Source organism: Megalobrama amblycephala, linkage group LG2 (assembly GCF_018812025.1).
Source record: "Megalobrama amblycephala isolate DHTTF-2021 linkage group LG2, ASM1881202v1, whole genome shotgun sequence".
Lineage (NCBI taxonomy): Eukaryota > Metazoa > Chordata > Actinopteri > Cypriniformes > Xenocyprididae > Megalobrama > Megalobrama amblycephala.
In genome coordinates, this window is record NC_063045.1 from 24,846,950 (window position 1) to 24,871,483 (window position 24,534).

Sequence of the window (24,534 nt, forward strand, 5' to 3'; positions counted from 1 at the left end):
TCAAACCAGTTGGCTTGGAAATATTAGGTAAAATAACTTTGATTTTGATTTATAAAAATAGTATTAATAATAACTTAAAGATACAGATAAAAAGTTATTTAAATAAGGCTGATTTAATAATAAATAATATAACCAAACTGTAGTAATAACTATAATAATAATTAGTCCTGTCAAATCGAGCTTCTAACACAAAAGTAAATATATAATATGCGTGTATGTAATATATATATATATATATATATATATATATATATATATATATATATATATATATACACACACACACACACACACACACACACACACACACACACACACACACACACAACCTTTTATGTTAGATGTGATAAATCGATTTGACAACACTAATAATAATCTATAATTTTCTTTAGTGGTAATCTTAAAAATGAATTGCTTTATTTTAGAAAACAGATAATTTCTACACCACTGCACCAAACAAAACAGCAAATATAATGACTATTTTTAAACAGGCATCCTAAACACTCCCCCTCAAACCTTGAACCAATATCCTTCAAAGAAGGTCAATGTTACACGCATTTTCAGCTTTTCTAACCTACTTTCTCTCATGAGTTTACTGGTTCTGACCTAGTTTGCTATTGCTGATGCGTTTCTGTTCCACTTGTCCTTTTAAAGCTCGAACCCTGCGCAATTTGGCCTCCTGGTTCTCTGCGTTCTCCCGCAGCAGGCGCAGTTTCTCCTGCTCGGATGCCTGCTGCTGCTGCTGCCGCTGGTCTTGCAGCTTCAGGAATCGCAGTCGCTGTTCCTGTGGGGAGTCGTCAGGTCACAATCCCAGCAAAACTCATTTTCAGACATCATTAAGTTTCAGAACTATGTGCCTACAATTTTCATCCATGCTGATAATGGACAAAACAGTTCTGGTATTGAGCCATGAAAAATATGATGAGAACTGCATTCACTGTGCGACACTATGCAGTCGTTTTATTCAAATGACCTTGAATGCTCAACTTGCACACCTAGTGTGCAAACAATGAGACCATTTCATGGATGACTTGGTCAGGAGATGGTGTTCTTTTCCATACAGCCTTGGTCACCATTCATTTACATTGTATGGCTACCATTACATTGTACAGTGTCATCTACCTTTGTGGCCAGGAGCTGTTGTTGTGCGTTGATCTGTTGTTGTTGCCGTGACGCCATCTCTTGCAACTCGCTGAGGGTGATGTCCATATGAGGGCCCGCCATCTAAAAAAATCAGCTTTTGCTATTTTATATAGGACAGCTATGGAGAATCTGTGTTTGAAAAATTTTAAAGGTGTTTTAAGGAATTATATATGGTAAAACTTTGTTGCCAGGTCACGTATATGCAGTTATACATTTAATATGTTGTTTGCTTTTTGAAATCTCCAAATGTATCTTGAGTACAGTGGATTAAACTATGAGTTGACCCTCATTCCCAAAGTCTGATTTATGATCTCCTTATATTTTAATCACATTAAGGCATAGTTAAACAAATTCTTTAAAGGTCCCGTTTTTCGTGTTTTTTTGAAGCTTTGATTGTGTTTATAGTGTGCAATATGACATGTGTTCATGTTTCGCATGTAAAAAAACACAGTATTTTTCACATAATTTACTTATCTGTATACCGTTGTTTCCACTGTCATAAAAACGGGCTGATGACTTCCTTGTTCTATGAAGTCCCTCCTTCAGAAACACGTAACGAGTTCTGATTGTGCCAGCGGTTCCTGTGTTGTGATTCGACAGCAGCTTAGCGAACCTTGCCCGGAAAGGTCACGCCTCTTACCATAACGGGGAGATGCACGCGCTTCAGTGTTATTGTAAACATGTCTTTAATTTTACCCTATCAATTTGAGCCAGAATCAGACCCGGTGATTGGACTGCGGGATGAAAATAACAGCGTTTCAACGACATGGCGACAAACACACTCTACAAACGCAACTCTTGTGTATTCCTGTGGGCGGAGGTTAGTCAAAAAACCGTTTTAGTGACGTCATTAAATAAGGAAGTAGAGTGATGTAGTCCAATCTGGCCGTTCGATGTAGGCGACTTCTGTTAAATAAAATATCTCGCTTGGCATTGAACTTTGAGCTTTAAAATTTTACAGATTTTATTTATACTCTAACAACAACATTACACACTAACTAAAGTTTCAAACATGGGATCACGAAGAACGGGACCTTTAAATTAATAAAAATGCTTTGCAATGACATAATCCATTCTAGCCTATGTAAGAATAATATCTATTTAATCTTTACCACTTTATGTGCACAATTTACTGAAAGCTTCCAATTTATGACTGAGTTAGCAACAGTAACCAAGGGGGAGGAGCTTAGCAGATTAACAAATTCATACTCACTCCATTTTCCATGTATCTGTCCATTGTCCCCTTCACAGCATTTCTCTTGGCAAGAGACTCTGGAGCTCTATGACCTCCTGTAGTTAGAGAGAGTTAGCAGTGTTTGCTAAGGTTAGCACATTATTGCTCATACTTCGGGTTAGGGATGTATATTAAACTTTGACGAATAACTAATCAAGCACTGTTTGTGCAAAGAACATCACACCTCAAATCATGCAACTTGTTGAGGAGAAGTGTATACCAAGACTTTAACTCCAAGCTCAACAGTTAGCATTTAGCATTTGAACTCACTAACAATGAAGGTCAGGGATAATGGATTTAGCCTGAAAAAGAGTGGCTGTGCTCGGGTGAACCTCATTACATAATGACTGTTTGGCTGGGGAAAACAACTAGTGCTCAATTATCCTACATATGACTGCCTGTGCCAGGGTCCCACTTACATAACATCAACACTGGCACCGCTAGCGCCGCTTACGTGGGTTACTGGATAAACCAGTCTAGGAGTGAAACAATGCCCAAATAATGTTCTTGGTCACAGTCTGACACCACAGGGGTCCTAATCAGGGCTTACTGATTACACAAACATAGGGTTTTACCTCAAATCTGTGTGAAAACAAACCACAAACCCAACGGATACGAGTCAAACTGCTTGTAATTGACATAATTATGCTCGACAGAAAAATAAGGAATTCTTTGTGAGGTAAAGCCAGGCGTACAGAGCCGATATCACTCGCATTGTTGTAAAACAGCCGGTCTTTGTCCGGCAAAGAAGGCCAAAGTCACTCAGAGAAATCTGAAACCTCACACATGGTTTCACATGACTGGGATGTTTAAACTTCTCGGGGGAACAGGGAGGATTCACTTCAAATGCGCAGAGTAAACAAATAGGTATTTATGAGTTAAAAATAACACGCAAAACAACCAACCAAAAAAAAAAATATATATATATATATATATATATATAGAATATAAAAATAACACACAAAAAAAAAAAAAATCACTGGTCCCATAACCAACTACCAATTAAATATATATATATATATATATATATATATATATACATTTTATAAAATATATATATATATATATATATATATATATATGACAAAGGGGATTTGTGAGTTAAAAATAACATACAAAATAACTGACAAAAAATGGCTTGAAATCGTGAGAGATTTTAGATATTAAAAATTGATACATATTTTTAATTACAATAATATAATGTAATTTAATGTAATATAATATAATTCAATTCAGTGGTACCAAAACTTAAATATAAATACCAAATGAAAACTAGAAAAAAAAACTAGAAAAAAATAAATACATACCGTTGACAAGTTGTGTGAGGCTTTATATATACATACATTTTGATACATATTTCTAATTACAAAAAAAATATATATATTATTATATAATATAAAAATAACTAAAGAAAAATACAATGATACCATAACAATTATTTACTAATAGTTTGTGGCACTTGTCACATGAACTATGTGCTATTTATGTGTTTGATTATGTGGGAGTGGCAAAATTTAAATAACAAGAATGAGAGAAAAATTGTGTGCAGGTGTGTGGGCATATGTGTTATGTGTTATTGACTGAATTCTTGGATGCATTTGGATGGAAAGTGATGACTCACTCACACACACACGCACGCACGCACGCACGCACACACACAGACACACACACACACACACACACACACACACACACACACACACACACACACACACACACACACACACACACACACACACAGAGAGACATACAAACACAAAATGAGTGTCAGTGTTTGGACTACACCGGTTCATTATTCTCACACAGGTGTTCCTTCACCATCTGCACTCAGCAGTATGAGCTACACATGTCAATATTATCTTAATTGTTTCTGTGATTAAATTGATGACCAATTGAATCATCGATTCTCAGAATTTAGTTTGAGATGTTTCCTGTTTTCTCACATGCCCCTCCTCTGAAGCCACTGAAAAACAAAATCTTCCATTGTGTGTGCATGTTTATAGGACAAGAGATAAAGATCCATTCTGATCTTTTCCAAAGTCCCCCACCCTTAGGCAGTGCCCACCAAACAAGCCGTTCTGCAGTAAATAATTCATGCCACAACACAGCCATAACCATGTCAAATTTACAACCCCTCTATTCACAGTCTCCTATAAAAGGAAATGACATTCACGCCTATCTGCAACAACGGCATGTCCACACTGACAGCAGACCGCTGAGGGGGAGAGGATGTAATTGAACATCCTTGTGATTTGGCAGGGAAAAAGAGCCGGTCTATATTCAAACTGCCCTCCAACCATACAACAGATAATAATCCAACCATACAGTAAATAATACACAAGACTAAACATTCTCCACCTCTTTCACATTGCTACTGTCTTCAGTATTCAAAATCAGACAGTTAGAAACTAAAAGTAGGTAACTGGGTCCTTTTCTAATTCCACTTTTTTCAAAAGTTAATACTTTTTTTTTTTTTTTTTTTTAAAGTAACAGAATTGATGGTAACAGGGTCGACAGTTATACAGTTTAATCAGACATAATGAAACTACAATATGCTTCTTAGAAGGAGAATTTAATCTTGACATTTCTAAAGAAACACCCTTGCCATTTACCAGTTGTTTACTAGGGATGTAAAGATGCATGAACTGGTTGAAAATCAATTAAAACATGTGATGATTCAAGTCGGTTGAGATGCTAAATGAATTGCGATACATTTGGGGCGGGGGTTTATATGAATGTATGAATGTACTTTCGTACAATACATTTTAAAGTAGTTTTAGCGCACAGCGCTGCTTTGTTTACAGCAGTAACCATAGAAACGCTGTATTTCCGCTGTTCCATAAGCGCCTCCTGCTGTCAGACAGTGAATTTTCTCATGCAGCCTGTCTGCCATTATGAAGTTTTATGTAGCATAATTTCACAAAGCTAAAGTCCGAACATTCTGTTATTGCTTCAAATGTTAACCCTCTGGAGTCTGAGGCTGATTTGGGGCCTGGAGAAGTTTTGACGTGCCCTGACATTTGTGCTTTTTTCATTTGTTCATAAACACATTAATGACACAAGTGTCATTACACTGTATTCAGCACAAACTAGGCTACAATAATATGTGAGGAACATGTATGTACATGTTCCCTTTCGATACTTCACTCGTACTGCGTATGGGGAAAGGTCTCCTTTTTCCTGTTACTGAAGCCTTTTTCAATAACGCAGTGTAACTGCATCGTCATTGGTTCACTCATAGACAAGTTGTTGAACCAATGACGGCGCGGCATAGCTGCGCGGCCTATGGCGACAAAGCCCGCGAATATTCCCGCCGAAATGTGCAGGGTAGCTATATAAGCAGGCGCTTCGCCATAGGACTTCAGTTCTCTCTCCTTCAGCGACGACTTCATATCGCTCTTCGCTGATCTCCGGCTGAAGCCTTCGCCGCCTGGAAGAAGCTTGCCTGGGAGAAGTTCTCACCGCCGTCGAAGAGGCTCCCGCAGCGGACTGAGCTGAGACTGCCGAACGAAGACAGCGCCGGCGCCCTCGCAGACTGGCGCTTCGAGCGCCGCCTTCGAGCCGCCCGCTTCCCGCTTCCGGCCGCCTCTCAGCGCGTCTCCTGCCGCCATCCGGCGGCGTTTAAAGAGCTTTTCCTGTGGCTTAACGCCGCTTTCTAAAAGAGCTTTCCCAGCGGTTCTCGCTGCTCTAAAAGAGCTACAATCGCCGTTTTCACGGCGGCGGCGTTGCCTCAATGCCGCGCCACAGCTGTGGCACATGCAGAGCCTCGCTCCGCGGATCTTCGCTCTCTAGCAGCTGTTTACCGCGCCGCCCTCATGCCGCCTTCAGCATCTGAGAGCATTCAGCTCATTCCCTGCCGTCTTCCGTCAGGTGAGTACAGAGCTTATTTTCTACTTTCTCGCTAGCGTTTGTCAAATGCCGTTTCCGAACGTGTTATTTGCCGGGTCCTCCCCCGCAAACCGCGTTCGTTGAGGATGCGAGCTCTCGCTCTCTCAGCTGAATTTGACATGATGTTCTCCCCTGACTTAGGCGAGACTCATGATACATTTTCTATCTGAGTGAGTTTATTTCTCCTTCTCTATGTGCGTCGCTCGCCGGCCCCTCCCCCGCGAGCCGCGTTAATTCAGAAATATGACATGTCTGTCTTCCCCAGCTTGGGTGAGAAACATGTTATATGCTTAATTTAATGGAGCATCTTTCTGCTGTTTGCACTGAGTCGTCTTTATGCGTTGTTCGCCGGTTCTGCCCGCGAGCCGCGTTTATTGAGAAATATAACATGTCGCTTTCCCCCCTCTTGGGTGACATTCATGTTATAAACATTCAGTTTATATAGCAGATTTTTGCAGAAGTTTACTGAATCTCTCAGCTGAATTTGACATGATGCTCTTGACTTAGGCGAGACTCATGATACATTTTCTATTTGTGTGAGTGTTTTTCCTTATCTCAATGCGCGTCGCTCGCCGGTTCCGCCCCGCAAGCCGCGTCGATTGAGAAATATAACGTGACGTTCTCCCCCGACTCGGGTGAGAAACATGTTTTTATACTGTATTAATAGAGCTGATTCTGCTGTTTGTGCTGAGTTTCTCTATGCGTTGCTTGCCGGTTCCGCCCCGCAAGCCGCATTCATTGAGAAATATAACATGTCGCTCTCCCCCTGTCTCGGGTGAGACATATGTTATATATATATATATAATGTATATATTTCAGTTGATACAGCGTATTTCTGCCGAGTTTGCTGAATTTCTCAGCGCATTGCTTGCCGGTTCTGCCCTGCAAACTGCGTCCTTTGAGAAATATAACGACACTCTCACCTGTCTTAGGTGAGACCTATGTTATTTATATTCAGCATATCAGCTGATGTAGCATATTTATTCCAGTCTCTCTGCGTGTCGTTTGCCGGCCCTGCCCCTGCAAGCCACGTTCATGAGGATGTATGCGCTCACTGAAAGCGAGCTCAATGCTCACTTGTTCTCGGTGGAACTAACATGCTCATTATGCTGGACCTCTGTTCATGTGACTCACTGGCTCTGCCCTGCGAGCCGTGTTCATCGAGGTAGAGCGGTCTCACTTCCGACACTGCTCGGTGGAATATACCTTGATGCTGTCCCCTGACTCAGGTGGGACACATGTATATTTTTCCAAGAAGCATATATCTGTTTACTGAGTTTCTCAGCGTGTCGTTTGCCGGTTCACCCCGCAAGCCACGTTCATGAGGATGCGTAGCATTTCTAAAAACTAGCCGGTGTGCAGGCCCCCCTTCCAGCGGCCCGCCAACTGGTGCCATTCAACCCCTTGTCACGTGGGCCTGGCAGGCCATCCCCGGAGTATCAAGTGGGTTCTGGGGATAATATCTCAAGGCTACTCGCTCCAGTTTGCTCGCAGACCCCCGTGTTTTTGCGGGGTGCTTCCCACTTCAGTAAACACGGACGACGCTCACGTCCTCCGAGCTGAAGTGATGTCTCTGTTCGAGAAGGGGCCTATAGAAATGGTCTCCCCTCAGAGAGCGATTTACAGCCATTACTTCCTCATTCCCTAGAGTGATGGTGGTCTCAGACCCATCTTAGACCTCAGACTCCTGAACCTTTCCCTCATGAGATGGAAGTTCAAGATGTTAACGCTGAAGCAGATCCTCGTGCAGGTTTGCCCCGGGGACTGGTTCTGCTTGCTGGACCTGAAAAATGCATACTTTCACATCCAGATAGCCCCCCATCTCAGGCGATTCTTGAGATTTGCAATCAAAGGTGTGGCTTGCCAATATATGGTCCTTCCATTCGGGCTGTCCCTAGCTCCTTGCGCTTTCCCCACTGGGAATCCGGGTTCTCAATTATCTCGACGACTGGCTCATCCTAGCCCAGTCACGAGCCGAGCTGGAGCCTCACAGATCCGTGCTACTCAGCCACATGGAGTGCCTGGGTCTCAGGGTCAACTTTGCCAAGAGCTCACTGCTCCCCAGCTAACGTATAATGTTCCTGGGTGCAGTCTTCGACTCAGCCCGTATGACGGCTGTAGTATCGCCAGAGCACGCTCTGGCCATTCAGCAGCTCGTGGCATCGGTCAGGAACAGAGCCTATCTCCCTCTGAAGTACTTCCAGAGAATGCTAGGGCTGATGGCTTCCGCCAGGCCTGTTTGACAGCTCTGAAACCCTGGATGAACCCTGTATGGTTCAGTCAAGGTGTACCCCTATAGGCGATGTTCAGACGAACGGTGCTCTCAACAGATGCACCCAACACAGGTTGGGGTGCTCTTTGCAAGGGCAGACCGGCCTTCGGCTCGTGATCTCACGAAGAAGCCATCTGCACATCAACTGCCTTGAGATGTTGGCAGTGATTCGAGCCCTTCACGCGTTTTAGACACACCTGACAGGACGCAACGTCTTAAGTTCAGTCGGACAGCATGACAATGGTGTCATACATAAATCACCAGGGTGGTCTTTCGTCCAGCCGCTTATGCGCTCTGGCGAAGCGTCTTCTGGAATGGGCAGTACCGAGGTTTCAGTCGCTCAGAGTGACTCTCACTACCGGGAGAACAAACTTGGGAGCAGATATGCTATCCCGGAGCAATGTCCCCTCAGACGAGTGGATGCTCCACCCCCAGACGGTTCTCACGATCTGGGAGTTCTTCGGGAAGGTAGAGGTAGACCTCTTCGCCTCAGAAGACAACTCTCACTGCCCAATTTATTCTCGGAGGACATTGCGCTGGCTCACGTCTGGCCCAGCACCCTCCTTTACGCTTTTCCCCCGATTGCTCTGCTCTGATCTCGCAGATCATCGGATGAATCAGGGAAGACAAGCACAGAGTCCTCCTGGTGGCCCTGCTCTAGAGGAGCCAAATTTGGTCCTCAGAGCTGTTCAGGCTTTCCACAAAAGCTCTGTGGCCGATCCCCCTGAGACGGGACCTCCTCTCTCAGGCGAACAGGACGATTTGGCCCTCGATGGGAGCCTGCTAACCTCCCCGGGGATGTGCTGAATACCATCTCTCAGGCAAGAGCTCCGTCCACGAGATGCTTCTACGCCCAGAAATGGTCGGCTGGTGCTCTGTATGCAACATAAACCCAGTGGAGTGTGATGTATCTCCGATACTGTCTTTTCTCCAGGAGCGTTTAGAACTGGGTCACACCCCTTCAACGTTCAAAGTTTACGTAGCAGCCATCGCAGCGTTTCACGCTCCTATCGCTGGCCAGTCAGTGGGACGAAACCTTGTGGTGCGTTTCTTGAGAGGTTCTAGGCGATTGAATCCACCTCATCCTCTCACCGTTCCCACCTGGGATCTCTCTTTGGTCCTCAGAGCTCTCAAAGGGCCTCCCTTTGAGCCACTGTGTTCAGCTGACCTCAGGCCCCTGACGCTCAAAACCGCTCTGCTACTTGCACTAGCATCGGTTAAGTGTGTTGGCGACTGGCAGGTCCTCTCCGTGAGCCCTGCATGCCTTGAGTTCGGGTCCAACGACTCCAAGGTCGTTTTGAAACCTAGGCTACATCCCTAAGGTGCTCTTGACTCCATTCAGAGCACAGGTCATTTCCCTCTCAGTGCTTCCTCCCTCGTCGGACGAGCGAGAGCTGGAATTGCTCTGCCCCGTCAGGGCATTAAGGACCTATGTTGAGTGATCACAGCCTTCCGGCAATCCGATCAGCTCTTTATCTGCTTTGGTGGCCGCACCAAAGGGTCTTCGGTCTCAAAGCAACGTCTTGCGTGTCGGATAGTCAATGCTATTACTCTTTGTTACTCCTCTATGGGCCTTAACTGCCCCATAGGAGTTAGAGCCCACTCCATTAGAGGAATGGCTTCCTCTTGGGCCTGGTCTAGTGCAGTTTTGATTAAAGACATCTGTGAGGCAGCCGGCTGGTCCTTGCCGTCCACTTTTGTCAGATTTTATCATTTGGATGTCCCGACCTTACAAGCTCGGTCATCTCAGTATGATCCAGCGGCCTCTATTGAGCTCCGCTTCATGCCACTCTGGGAGTTAACTCCCCTTTTGGTAGTGTAACAAGGGTTCGATGGCTCCAGCCTTCTCACTTGTCCTCTGGTTCCCTCGCGGTGTCCAAGACAAGTCCAGTCGTTCCCTGCCGTGGCACGGCGCGGTTGAATTCGTTCCCCATACGCAGTACGAGTGAAGTATCGAAAGGGAACGTACTCGGTTACTAACGTAACCTCGGTTCCCTGAGATACGGAACGAGTACTGCGTTACATGCCGTGCCACGAGGCTGCGGCTTCAGTGTCGTCGCTTCAGTCGAATGACCTGAAGTCCTATGGCGAAGCGCCTGCTTATATAGCTACCCCGCCCATTTCGGCGGGAATATTCGCGGGCTTTGTCGCCATAGGCCGCGCAGCTATGCCGCGCCGTCATTGGTTCAACAACTTGTCTATGAGTGAACCAATGACGATGCAGTTACACTGCGTTATTGAAAAAGGCTTCAGTAACGGGAAAAAGGAGACCTTTCCCCATACGCAGTACTTGTTCCGTATCTCAGGGAACCGAGGTTACGTTAGTAACCAAGTACGTTTGTGTTTTTGAAGGAATAACGTTTATGCGTGGTTATTGAAAAAACAAAAAACTTAAGTCACTGAAATAAGGCCAAAAAATTATATTAAATCTGTGTTCATAGGACTTCTGGGTATTGGAGGTTGTAAACTAGAGTTTTTGCTTCAGAATTATGTAAAAATTATGCTGCCTACTCCTTCATATAAAACAATATTGATTTAGTCTTTGTAAGTCACTTTTTGTCAAGAAACACAGTATGCGTGGAGGCGTGAATGATCATGAATAATGGGCCATTTACACCTGAGAAGACAAAAGAATCAAATAATAATGACCTGAAATGACTTGCATATTAATGAGGCCTTTCAGTCAGGTAGGGTGTGAAAAAACCCTTAATTGTATGTGCAACATTGACGGAGTATTTTGAGTCTCTTTCACACTGGTAAGAAAAAAAACGCGGTGGTATCGCCGGCGATACCCTCAGACCTCAGAGTGTTAAAAAATATACATTATGCAGCATCTTTGTTGGGATCATGATTAAAACGCAGTGGTTGCCTCTAATTTTAAATGGCCACAGATAGTTCCGCCTGTAATAGAGCAAATATACATCTTGTTCATGTACTCATATGAAGAGATTTCTTTTATTTGTATCATTTATTTATTTATTTATTTGATTTAGGATTTGTTTTAAAATTTCAATTTAGTTTTGTTATAAAGATATTTCAATTTCACAAAGAAATATGCAGCATTTTGTCTGAGAAATAATAAAAAGATACTCTCATTTAAATCTCATTTTGTTAAAAAAAATCGTGAGAAAATCGAATCGTGAAACCAGTAGCGTTAATCGTATCGAATCGTGAGTTGAGTGAATCGTTACATCCCTATTGTTTACTATATAAAATCATGGTAACAGGGTTGATATTGTAAGACACTTCCCTGCTGACAAACAAAAAAAAAAAAAAACTTTATCTATGTGGAGCTAATTTCTTACAAGGATTATGTAATTATGACAAAGTTTTTTTTTATTATTGGAATTATTTTATTTTATTTAATTACTTTAAATATATATAATGGCAACAGGGTTGACAGTTATACAGAATACACTGACATAGTGAACCTACAATATGCTTCTTAGAAAGAGAATTTAATCCTGAAATTTCTAAGAATATACCCTTTTCAATTATCATTTGTTTACTATACAAAATCATGTTAACAGGGTTGACATTTTAAGACAGTTTCCTACTGACAAACATAAGATAAAGTGTTAAAAAATCTTTGTCTTTCAAGTGAGCTCTACAAGGACATTTTTTAATGGAATGGTTCATTACTTTAAAAAAAAAAAAAAAAAAAATTATATATATATATATATATAAATGGTAACAGGGCTGACGCACAACTTTTAATTAATTAATTAAATAAAACATTATGCCATTTAAAAACATCTGTCTATCTATCTATCTATCTATCTATCTATCTATCTATCTATCTATCTATCTATCTATATATTAGGGCTGCACGATTAATCGCATGCTATTCTCACGCGCATTTCGTCAGTAAAGCCGGTTCCCTGATTACCGCTAAATCACCATCACCTGCTTTCAAATGAAGCGGCATTTAATAGACGGAGCCGTAGGTCACTGAAAAGCCACGCAATATCGCGTTCATATCGCAGATGAATCGCCTGCGATAATGAACGCGATATTGCGTGGCTTGTCCGTGAACTACGGCTCCGTCTATTAAAAGGCGCTCCGTTTAAAAACAGGTGATGGCGATTTAGCGGTAATCAGGGAACCGGCTTTACTGACGAAATGCGCGTGAGAATAGCATGCGATTAATCGTGCAGCCCTACTATATATATATATATATATATATATATATAGAGAGAGAGAGAGAGAGAGAGAGAGAGAGAGAGATATTAAAGACAAAATGATAGCTTTTATTTTTATTTTATATTTTTTACATTTAAAAAAAAAAAATCATATTCGCTAACATAGCAAAGAAATACTTGGGTGGGGACAGGCCAAAAATGCATCTTCATGATGAAAGGCAAAATGTATATAGCTGAAATGTATACACTGACATATAGTAAATGTTTTTTTTTTGCACATATTCATACGAGGAACAAAAGTGGCACTTGTTTTGTAAAATGACCCAAACACACTTTCTGAAAGATTTTGGTGACTTTTGAAAACACAGTGACCATTGTCCTATTGACTTTTCTCTATCTCACCTGTATCGTGGCCAGGTGCTCGTTCATGGCGCAGGAAGAATCGCACCTCCGCCCTTTGCTGACCCCAGCGCTGCAGTACTTCGATAATACGCTCGCTGTCACCAATCACACGCTCTGAGAAAGGAACCGACCAATAGGAAAGAAGGGATGCAAATTATGTGGCAAAGATCCATTCTAGAGTGATGCATCACTGCACCTTTACACCACAGTCGCATGGACAGGTGCAGCAAGAAGATTTCTATCATTTTTATTTCTGTGATGACTATGTTAAAGGAATAGTTCACCCCAAAATGACAGAACTTAAATTTGTTGATAAACTGCTGCTTTAAAAGTGACGTCATATCAAAACATTTTGGAATGAACTTGCTCAGTAAGAATAAAAAACACAAAAATGCAAGACAGCACATACCAGATCCTCTCCACATCTCGGCCAGATAGCAGTCCACCTCCCCCGGCTCTTTACACATGTCCACCACATCTCGACACAGCGTCTCCGGCGTGATAGGAAGCTCGGTGAAGTGCTTGTCACTGTTGCTGAGGTACACCGTTAAGAACATCTGAGTCAATAATAAAAAAAAAAAAGATGCAACATGGGACGTTACAACAGAAGACAGAAAAACATTCTACAGAAGAAATCATTTTTAGTTCCAGAGTCAGTGAACTTTTGATTCTCTAGTTCTTAATAAAACCATCTATGTACTTGTGTTTTAAAGAACCCAGAACAGATTTCAATACTCTCAACTGAAGCTGTGTTATTTTAACCATCTGGTGTTTTTCGGTCATTTTAGAATTTTTTTCTTCATTGGATTGGTATGAAACTTGGAAAAGGTTTTAGCACTTGCTATCTGAACACATACACACACAAAAAAAATCATGGACTTGTTTTTAAAACTTTAAATGTTCCTGAAAAAAAAAAATAGGCAAACTTGTACTCCACATGGTCAAAAATGGTTGAATTACATCTAGTGGAATGGTGTAGTACTGCGCCCAAACAAATTCTTACTAAAAGCACATTTTTTGTGATATCAACCTCAAATTTGGAACACAACTTGTTTAGATTTATGGCTTTCTTTCTTTCTTTTTCTTTCTTTCTTTGTTTCTTTTTCTTCCTTTCTTTCACTTTAGCAATAATCTGCCAAGTGTCTTCTTTAAAAAGAGACCAAACTTAAGTATGTTAAGTCATAGTTTTTTTTAAATATTATTTATATACTATTAAAGAATTTATTTTATATATATATATATATATATATATATATATATATATATTTTTTTTTTTTTGAACTGGCTTTTAATTTTATATTTTGATTTTTTATTGTAATTTTAAATAAGTTTCAGTTTTAGTAATTTGATTACTAAATTGGATTAATTTCGTAAAATTTCGATTTAGCTTTAATTTATTTTAATTTTGACTTTAAATTATTTTAGTACTTCAACTCAAAATTATTTTATTTCAGTTAGCTGCCAAGGGAACATTTCTCATTTTCATTTACAGTATCTCACAGAAGTGAGTACACCCCTCACGTTTTTGTAAATATTTTATTATATCTTTTCATGTGACAACACTGAAGAAATGACACTTTGCTACAATGTAAAGTGAGTGTACAGCTTGTGTAACAGTGTAAATTTTCTGTCCGCTCAAACTAACCTGCCTGTCAGTACTCAGACCATACGCTGCACACTGCATCAAATTGGTCTGCATGGCTGTCGTCCCAGAAGGAAGCCTCTTCTAAAGATGATGCACAAGAAAGCCCGCAAACAGTTTGCTGAAGACAAGCAGACTAAGGACATGGATTACTGGAACCATGTCCTGAGGTCTGATGAGACCAAGATACACTTATTTGGTTCAGATGGTGTCAAGCGTGTGTAGCGGCAACCAGGTGAGGAGTACAAAGACAAGTGTGTCTTGCCTACAGTCAAGCATGGTGGTGGGAGTGTCATGGTCTGGGGCTGCATGAGTGCTGCCGGCACTGGGGAGCTACAGTTCATTGAGGGAACCATGAATGAGCAGAGCATGATCCCCTCCCTTCGGAGACTGGGCCGCAGGGCAGTATTCCAACATGATAACAACCCCAAACAGGGTAAAGGTGATGGACTGGCCAAGCATGTCTCCAGACCTAAACCCTATTGAGCATCTGTGGGGCATCCTCAAATGGAAGGTGGAGGAGCGCCATGTGTCTAACATCCACCAGCTCCGTGATGTTGTCATGGAGGAGTGGAAGAGGACTCCAGTGGCAACCTGTGAAGCTCTGGTGAACTCCATGCCCAAGAGGGTTAAAGCAGTGCTGGAAAATAATGGTAGCCACACAAAATATTGACACTTTGGGCCCAATTTGGACATTTTCACTTAGAGGTGTACTCACTTTTGTGGCCAGCGGTTTAGACATTAATGGCTGTGTGTTGAGTTATTTTGAGGGGACAGCAAATTTACACTGTTACACAAGCTGTACACTCACTACATTACATTGTAGCAAAGTGTCATTTCTTCAGTGTTGTCACATGAAAAGATATAATAAAATATTTACACAAATGTGACGGGTGTACTCATTTCTGTGAGATACTGTAAGTTTTTTTAAGTATTTCATTTAATATTCAGGCCTATATTTTAGTTCAGCTTAAGTTTTAGTAATTTTGTTATGTGTTTCTGTAATGTTTTTTATATTTCAATTTATCTTTGATTTATTTTAATTTTAGTAATTTTATGTCAGCTTCAACTTATTTTATTTCAGTTAGGTGCCAAGGCAACATTTCTAATTTTCATTTAAGTTTTTTAATTGTTTTAATGTTAGTTTTAGTTAAAAATAACAACACTGATCTGAGAAACTTATAATGTAACAAAGAATTATTTTTAATCCATACAGATAGACAGACTCAAAAACCATATACAGCAGAATAAAGGTTCTTGAAGCGGTTCTTCACTTACATGAAGGTATCTTCATTATGAATGCTCTCAACCATCCAGATTTCAGACCTATAGATATGTGACTGACTATATGCCAGATGTCCATATAATGTTAGAATACATTACACGGTGCGTGTGGGTGAGAATGCCAAGATGCATGGTTGACAGCAAAAGAAATGCTGTATTTCTGTCTTGGCACATTAATTGCAGCCGGAACAGATGGCTGTCACATCAAGAGGGTTCTTATCCAGAAATAAAATGCAAGCAAGGGGTAATTAGTCAGAAAGCAAGGAGGTAATTGATTTGTAATTCCAAAGGAGGAAAAAGACAAGGTTACTGCCAGTGTGTGTAACATAATTTCAAAAATACTGTATCTTAATATAAATTCATGATAAAAATTAATGTGATTTATTATTAAGAAGAAAGTGTAAGAAGAAACTTAAGAAAAAGTGTAACTCCTCTCGCAGTTCAAAACGCTTACGCTACGTCTTACGCCAACCAATGAAACAAGCGTACGCAATGTCAGTTACACTTTCTTCTTAAGTTGAATATGGAAGGTGGTCTGGCAGAAGCTAGATATTTTACTTTATAATGTGTTAAATATGGATATTTTTCCTGCACAAATGCACCGCTTCGCTTCATAAAGCCTTTATTAACCCCTGGAGCTGTGCGAAGTACGTTTATGATGGATGGATGTACTTTTTTGAATTCCAAACAGGTGGTTTCCATGCACTGCCATTATAAAGCTTAGGAGCATCAGGGTGATTATTAACTCTGATTGTATTCGTCTGAAAGAAGAAAGTCATATACACCTAGGATGGCTTGAGGGTGAGTAAATCATGGGGTAATTTTAATTTTAAAGTGAACTAATCCTTTAAATAAACATTAAACATATGAATAATGAAGACAAAAACTCAACATCTTTACCAATAAAGAATAAGCATATTTTTGAAGGACAATTCTGCTAGTGTGTGTTTATTTTCAGACTATCGGCAGCAGAGTTATTATCACTGCTGATAGAGTGCAAAAACACTCAGCAGTTCTCTGTTACTATGTGTGTGTATGTGTGTGTGTTTACATGCTTTGGCAAGCGAAGCTGAGGTACTACTGTCACACCAGATGGGTAGAAGCAAAACTCAGCGGCTCTTCCACCTTAACCTGAGTCACACACCGGGACAGGAAACAGTACTGCGTGAGAATTCCTGAACGCACATATTTTATTACATGCTTCTCTGGGATACTTGATACTGATTGGTCAATTGGGGCATTCTGCAGTCAAATGTTTTTGTATAATGGCTGCTAAATTTTTAACACTTGTCCCAGCAATTTATTTCTTACACTGTGCTAGTCTTTCATATCAGTCCTTTCTTCCATAATAAAATAATTGTAACTCAAAATTTCATTTACACAAATACATTTGAAAATGGGTTTCAAAGTGCAACATCTTTGAAAACAATTATTATCATCTCCGTGCAAACTACAAAAATGTGAAATTGTGAAAACGATGACTTCATTCAGTCTATAAGCTTGTAGTGTTTCTTTACAAAGTGACATCGCCAACTACTGGCCTGGCATGAATAATACAGTGTTTTTAGTAGTTTTTGCAGATGCGTGTGAACAGGGATTGTTTTGTCTGTACACGATAAAAGCTAAGGAGAAACTTTTCCGGTTTTAGTACATTGTTGTCATATAAATGTACCTTAAAACTAAAACTATTAAAAATTGTTTTCGAATTTTTCATTTAAGTTTCTACATTTAAGTTTCTCGTATTTATATTTTATTTCAGCTTTATTTCACTAACGAAAATCTTTAGTAGTTTTAGCTAACAATAACAGCACTGCAATGCACCCACAAAAATTTTCCCTGAACGCAATTCTCAATTGCAAGTCGGATGTGGTTGCAGACCACCGCAAACAGCTGTCATTAACAAAATTCCTTACTGCAGTTTTTAAAATAGCTAAAATTGTCCAAACATTGTACAAACAGTTATCAGTATTTCCTGATCTGTGCAATATCTGCGCCGTGACATTCATCTGCCATCGCACACAGCTGTGCGAAAAGGATTTAAGAGGCTTTTACTCCTTTAATGTGCACACAATTACACACATTCAAGTCTAATCTGGCTTTGGATGTGCACATGACTGCTAAAGCACTTGTATCCATGCCTACTGTCATGCTGCAAGCATGTATGAATAAATGTTCGACAAGAAAGTCAAGAATAACTGTGGTTAGTCTTATAATCCAGCAGTGTTTTGAAAACTGTCCAGCTGATCAAAAAGGGTCAGTAAAAATGAGCCCTGTTAAAGGCTGATGGTCATGAATGACAATAAAGGCTCCAAAATGTCATCAAACAGAATAAAAAAAATAAAATAAAAAAAAAGATCATTTTAGATCATCTTGTCTATATCAAGCAAATCAGTAATTTGGCATCAAAATTACAGATAAAAACTTAAAAGTAAAGGTTCTTTATTGGCATTGATGAAGAAGCTCTAACATTCAAGGAACCTTTTATTAAAAATTGTTCTTAACTGTACACTTTAAGGTTCTTTAGAGAACCTAAAATGAATCTTCTATGGCATCGCTGTGAAAACCTCCTTTTAGAACCCTTTTTTTTTTTAAGAGTGTAGACCATAGCCCTACTGTTTAAGTTAGATGTATGATTGGTTATACTTCTCTCAGACCATTCTGTGTGAATCTCTTGGGATGACCACTGAATGGCTTTATTAGATGAATGCTTGCTGGGAATGGAATTTCATTAATCTCCCTTTAATGTATATCTTTCTCTAATGCACTTGTTGTAAATTGCATACATCTAAATCATGCTAAACACTAACCTAATTTGTCTCTGGGTTATGGTTTATGAGATGAGCTCTTAAATGATCCAAATTGAATTATGGATGGATCATACTGTCTCATGTCCACTTACAAACCGCAGACCTCATACATATTATTTTCCTTTTCAGAGGGAAATTCAGCATAGTTCTTTATCGAATGCATATGGTGGTGTAAATATTATTATATTAATATTAATATTTTTTATATAAATATTTCCAAGACATACCCAATTGCTGACGTGGCTATTCTCCAAATTTCAAAGACAGTACTCAAAGTAGGACATTTGTCTAAAAGTCTGGTGAAAAGTGTTATTGAATCAGCATTTGCTTCCATAGGGTATTAAATCCTAGAGAGATCACTGCTGTTAGAGAAAAGCCCTTGTGCCAAATGCCAGCCTGCGGCGGTGATCCCACACTTGATCTCTAGAGTAATATTTCTGAGAAATCTTAAATGACATGATGCTGTCCTAGGGCATGGGACAGAGATTTAGGTTTACAGTATTATAGCACGATTTTGCAACAGGACACTGTTTATGTTGCCACAGGTAACCACAAGTGACGTAATGAATTTGAATAGTCAAACATACTGGCATTTACCATCAGCAGACAAGCAGTAAACTCTCATTGAATATTCACCAAATGTCCTGGAGACTTTCCACACAGAATAATTTAAGTAATAAACTTAATTTAGTTTAAAAGTTTAAAGAGAAAATTAACCCTCATTTACTCACTTTCTTCTATACTATAGATTACACACACACACACACACACACACACACACACACACACACACACACACACACACACACACACACACACACACACAAAAACTGCTGTTTTCCATCTATGGTCCAAAACAACTCTGGACCACAGTCACTTTCATTATATGGACATAAAAAACACATTTTTTAATGCTGGTTAGTGTTGGTCGAGCTGGTCAAAGCCTGACCTGATGAAGACAGGTTAAGCTGGTTGTTGTTAAGCCAATACACATATGCTGGTACCCAACAAAGCCGGTCTTCTTTTACACTCTATATTTTCTTATCTCCAGATAGATACTATGACATAAATTCTCTAACTGACCTGATTTTATTTACTCTTTGCCTTTTATGTATTCCCTACACATTTCAAACAGCAAACAGTATGTAGGCCAGTTCATTGGGCCATTTTGAGTGGACGAGAAAATAGGATGTCATTCTCTTGCTATTCAAAGGCGTAGCCCTGGGCAACTTCGCATTTCATGCACCAAAAGAATAAACATTAAACAAAAGGTTTAGATTACTAAACCATATCTTTGTCAAACAGTTCATTTGCAATGGAGTGCGCAGCTTTGACGCAATATTCAGGTTAACGCCTGTGCTCATTAACCCTAAAGTATCTTAAAACTTACCAAGCCACAAAACCTCAAGAATGCAGTTGTCTAGGAAACATTCTTTATTATATTTCCTGTTGTCAAATGTTATATTTCCTGTTGTCAAATACTGAAAACAGTAGATGCATTGTTCAACTTAATAACCAATGAGATTGTCTGTTCTACAATATACAATGTACATTCAGTGCCCATATGGGATGGTTTTCATTAAATGTAAAGTTTCATTGGCTTGACTATTGGAGCTTGTGCAAAGGTGGGCAGTAATCACATTTGACAGGATGAATGAAAAGCAGTCAGCCACAAAGTCGAAGAAAAGCCACTATGCCAACATAAAGAGGTAATCCAACGAATGCCGAGAACATCAATTATTCAGTCTGATCACTACAAGAGCATCTGTCAATACATGCTCTGATCGTACAACACTGGGAGCACAGTTTACTCTATAATGTAGGTTTAATTTAGGCTTTCATGCTTTGTTAGGAAGTAGCTGCTCGGTGCTTCTGTAAGTCACAGGACAGAACCCGCAGATTCAGCAGGCTGTCAGCCTGCAGTGTGTGTGAGAATACAGGCACAGAATCAGCCATATGGCCCCTGCAGTGGATTGACACAAAGCACGACTAATATGAGGATTAGTCTTGAGTTCATACACTACAAATCCTACCCACACACTAACCCTCCAAAACCCTTTGGCCACCAGGAGAATAAAGTTAATTTAATAAAATTGCTGAAGCTTCAAAAATATAGTCAACTCACTCAAGGACGTAGATGGTTTAATTTAAAATCTGCTAGTCTAAAGAACAGGTGAGCTGACTTTATATGTGCTCTGTTCAGCAGTACAGACCCTATGTATTGTAGCTAGAAATATCTCAAAGGTCAAAGTTAAAACATTCCGAGTGCCTGATTGCCGGTTGGTCCTTGGGAGCCGCGTTTTCCAAACACAGACTCCTCTGCATAGCAGCAATGTTGTTGTGTGGAATGTGATCTTGGCAACAGTTGCCGTGGCAACCGGCCGCCGCAATTCTGGTCATTGTTTCCCACCGAGGCCTCAGGTGGCTGAAAGGGCCCGACAACAATCAGCGATATTTATAACTCCTAATGCACAGCCTTTGAACTGAAGTGGGATACAGAATTAAATTACTACAAGCTAATCGTATTCCACAAGTGCTCCCGGCCCAAGTCATCTATTCACCTGTCAAATCAATTTAGAGTCTTGATATAGCTGCTCTGGGTACTTTTCTAATCGACACAAAGTACATGACCACACAAGGACCCTTCAATACCTTTCAACAGAGGAAGCTATGCAGCCAAAATCAACTTCCTCTAGGGGAACTATAAACAATGCCTTGATATTCTCAGTGCAGTTTTAGTTCAAAACACATTGAGGACAATGCAGGTTACTTCTGTAAAAATGTCACACTGAGAGGAATATCCCACTTCTACGTTTTTTTAAATCACAATTGTTGTTCCTTTGAGACTTAAGGCAGCTAGTAATTCACAGCAAAAACAATGAACTCAGCGTCTGAGGTACAGAAAGATTTATGGGGTGAACAAAGAACACTATTCAGATAATTCAGACTGCTGAAAGAATATGCTTTATAACAAGCTCAAATACACTGTGGTTCTCTCAAACACAGTGTATGACTCCAAATAGCTGCTTTACTGAAGTTAAGATTACCTAAAACTGACCATGACTCAAACTGAGTATCTAAGATGACAAATGCAAACTAAATATGTATAAATATTGTATCCACCTCAAACACACAACAATGCTACTGTACATAAACACTACAATTGTCCAAATACAACTAAATGTTGTGGTGTCTTGAAACCTGTATCTCAGAATAGTGAATAATTTCCATTGAAACAATTCCAAAAAATCTAAATGCCTAAAGATGTTGTGTCTGCAGGTCATTCGTTTCATTATTTGCATTTGAAAATCCGTAAAATGAAAACTCAGAATGTCCAATTGGAGTTTATACACAGGGATTATAATTCACGTTAATGCTTTAAATCCGCTATACATCCGGTGACAAAGCCTGTGGAGATTAAGGACTTGCTTGAAAATGAACCCTTAGAGCAATGAGTTTTAATCATGTACTGTATCTTCATTAGAAATGTACCATAATGGAAAGATCAAAATGACAAATAGCTCTTGGGATCGATGTGGACAGAGGTGACACGGTCATATGTTTTTACTGTGGATGGTGGGTGTATGAATGTGTGACTCACCAACACACACCATTAGTGACTCACCCATATGAGTAGTGACAGCAAAGAGATAGCAGGTGCTTATAGCACACTAAAAACTCATTTCACTATATACATTTTATGTAAACATATATCATCTCAAACCATATAACCACAACAAATGACTCTTAGATGACTAGTGCCAAATATGTCTAACCTTATAGGGTCTGTTACGTAAATGATATTGTGCCACACATCTTAAAATTGTAGCTTTGCTGTCAAATGATCTTGAATATTTGGTTACATTATTTGTTTATATAATAATAGTTCTATTTGCATATGAACAATCCCTGGCACCTTATGACTTATATTCTTGAAATTAAGATGTCTACATGAAATCATTCATGCATTTCACCCTTCCTTATATTTGTTGATCAGTTTTTTTTGTTTTGTTTCAACACTTACTGGAATGAATTAAAAGATATGCAATATTCTGGATCAGTCTGTGTGTATTATCAGATAACAGGATATGAAATCTAAACAAGACAAAGGTAATTCAACCTCTGCCTATTTATTTAATAAAATCCCCTTTATCACCGTTATAACACTGCTGCCTAGGAATCTGATATCATCCATCTGATACAATCAATGCATCTTGGTTAAACACACAAAAAGACATTTACCTAAAGAAATTGTTGAATTCATCAATGACAAAGAAGCAATGTTGATGCATAGAGATGAAAATTATTGTACATCATCGTATTAAATAGCTTGATCTCGACTTACCGGCATCATATTGAAAAGGACCTCCAGATATTGTATATTCCTTGTATTGCAGAAAAAGACCTTTCCCTGGTCTCCCAATAAGTATTCTTATTGTTGTTGTTTTATATGCAGGTAAATTGTGCACGTATTATCCTCTTCTTTTACGTATCATTATTTTAGATTAGTCTCCTCCGATGTTGTCCGACAACTTTGTAGTGTTAATTTATTATAGAAACCTGTTGCAGAATGAACCCGAGATGAACTCGGTAAATACAGTAAAGTTTCTTATAGGAATCGCTCAGACGTAGGGAAACGCAGATTACTGATCACACCGAACCATTTGTGTACGCAGCGATTCACTACCGCTATACAATATAGGGGATATAAAAAATAACGGTATTCCGCGAACGTCTTGTATCATCTACTGTCCGCTAAGCTGATTGCAGGTCCACATTATATCCGTGCGAGCGAGTTTTTTCTCTGGATCAACAAACGCAACCCAACCCAAAATGACGCTGCGCGAGATTCCGAATATCCCCGGCGCGTGCATGATAAACTCCGCCTCGCGCCACCCGCGCGCCACCCGCGCGCTTCCCTCCCGCCCACTTCATCATCATCTCCTCAGGAGCTGTTCAGCGTTCAACTAAGATATGGTTTGCGGATTTTATATGGTTTTGTTTTATTTAACGTGGCCCACACTATTTAGAAGCCTTTTCGAATAATAATAATAATGTGAAGGATCTTTTGGTAGCCTAATATTGAAGTAGCAGGCGCGCGTTTAATGGACTCTAGACCTTGCTGTCGTTACAATACATTTCATTAAGTTTCATTGCACAGAACGATTATACATAAACTGTAACTAACAAACACTTATAAAATGCGACCAAAACGTGAAGAAATGCACGGTAACAGATTAGAAATGACAAAAAATAGCCAAAGAACACTCACCAGATTACCTGACCAACCAAGAAGGTGTAACGTAGCTGGAAAATAATAATAATTATTTATATTGCCGAATATGGTACCATAGTAATGTGTGACAATTTATTTTGACATTTTATGCATGAATATGATAATAAGTCATTTAGGCTACATGTCAACGTACTCTATGGCACAATCCCAGTAGTGCCACCACAGGTAAGGGCTGTTGTGGTACACCAGTGGGTAGTTTGTATAATGGCAGGACTGAAGGAGATAACTCAAGTATGATGGAAATACCTCTGGCAGATCTCTTATCTTTCAGCACTGCTCTTGAGATGATAGCCAGGTGGTGGTCTGCATGAAAGCATGGTCTGAGAATGCAGTTAAAGGATTAGTTCACTTTCCAATTAAAATTTCCTGATAATTTACTCACCCCGATGTCATCCAAGATGTCAATGTCTTGCTTTCTTCAGTC

At 39.9% G+C, this 24,534-nt stretch overlaps 1 protein-coding gene across 2 annotated transcripts in view; it reads right to left on the reverse strand.

Annotated features, from left to right (window-relative positions):
* The window catches only part of tp53bp2b (tumor protein p53 binding protein, 2b), a 33,648-nt gene extending 9,950 nt beyond the window's left edge, over positions 1-23,698 (reverse strand). The window contains exons 1-6 of one of the 2 annotated variants that reach the window (XM_048167727.1): positions 23,160-23,698; positions 13,491-13,638; positions 13,082-13,195; positions 2,357-2,433; positions 1,123-1,224; positions 607-784 (exon numbers count right to left, since the gene is read on the reverse strand). In XM_048167727.1, the coding sequence (XP_048023684.1) occupies positions 607-784; positions 1,123-1,224; positions 2,357-2,433; positions 13,082-13,195; positions 13,491-13,638; positions 23,160-23,168 (628 nt within the window). In that variant the 5' untranslated portion in view covers positions 23,169-23,698. The remainder of the gene's footprint in view (positions 1-606; positions 785-1,122; positions 1,225-2,356; positions 2,434-13,081; positions 13,196-13,490; positions 13,639-23,159) is intronic. The other variant, XM_048167720.1, reaches the window with a different exon arrangement.
* Positions 23,699-24,534: the final 836 nt, after the last annotated feature.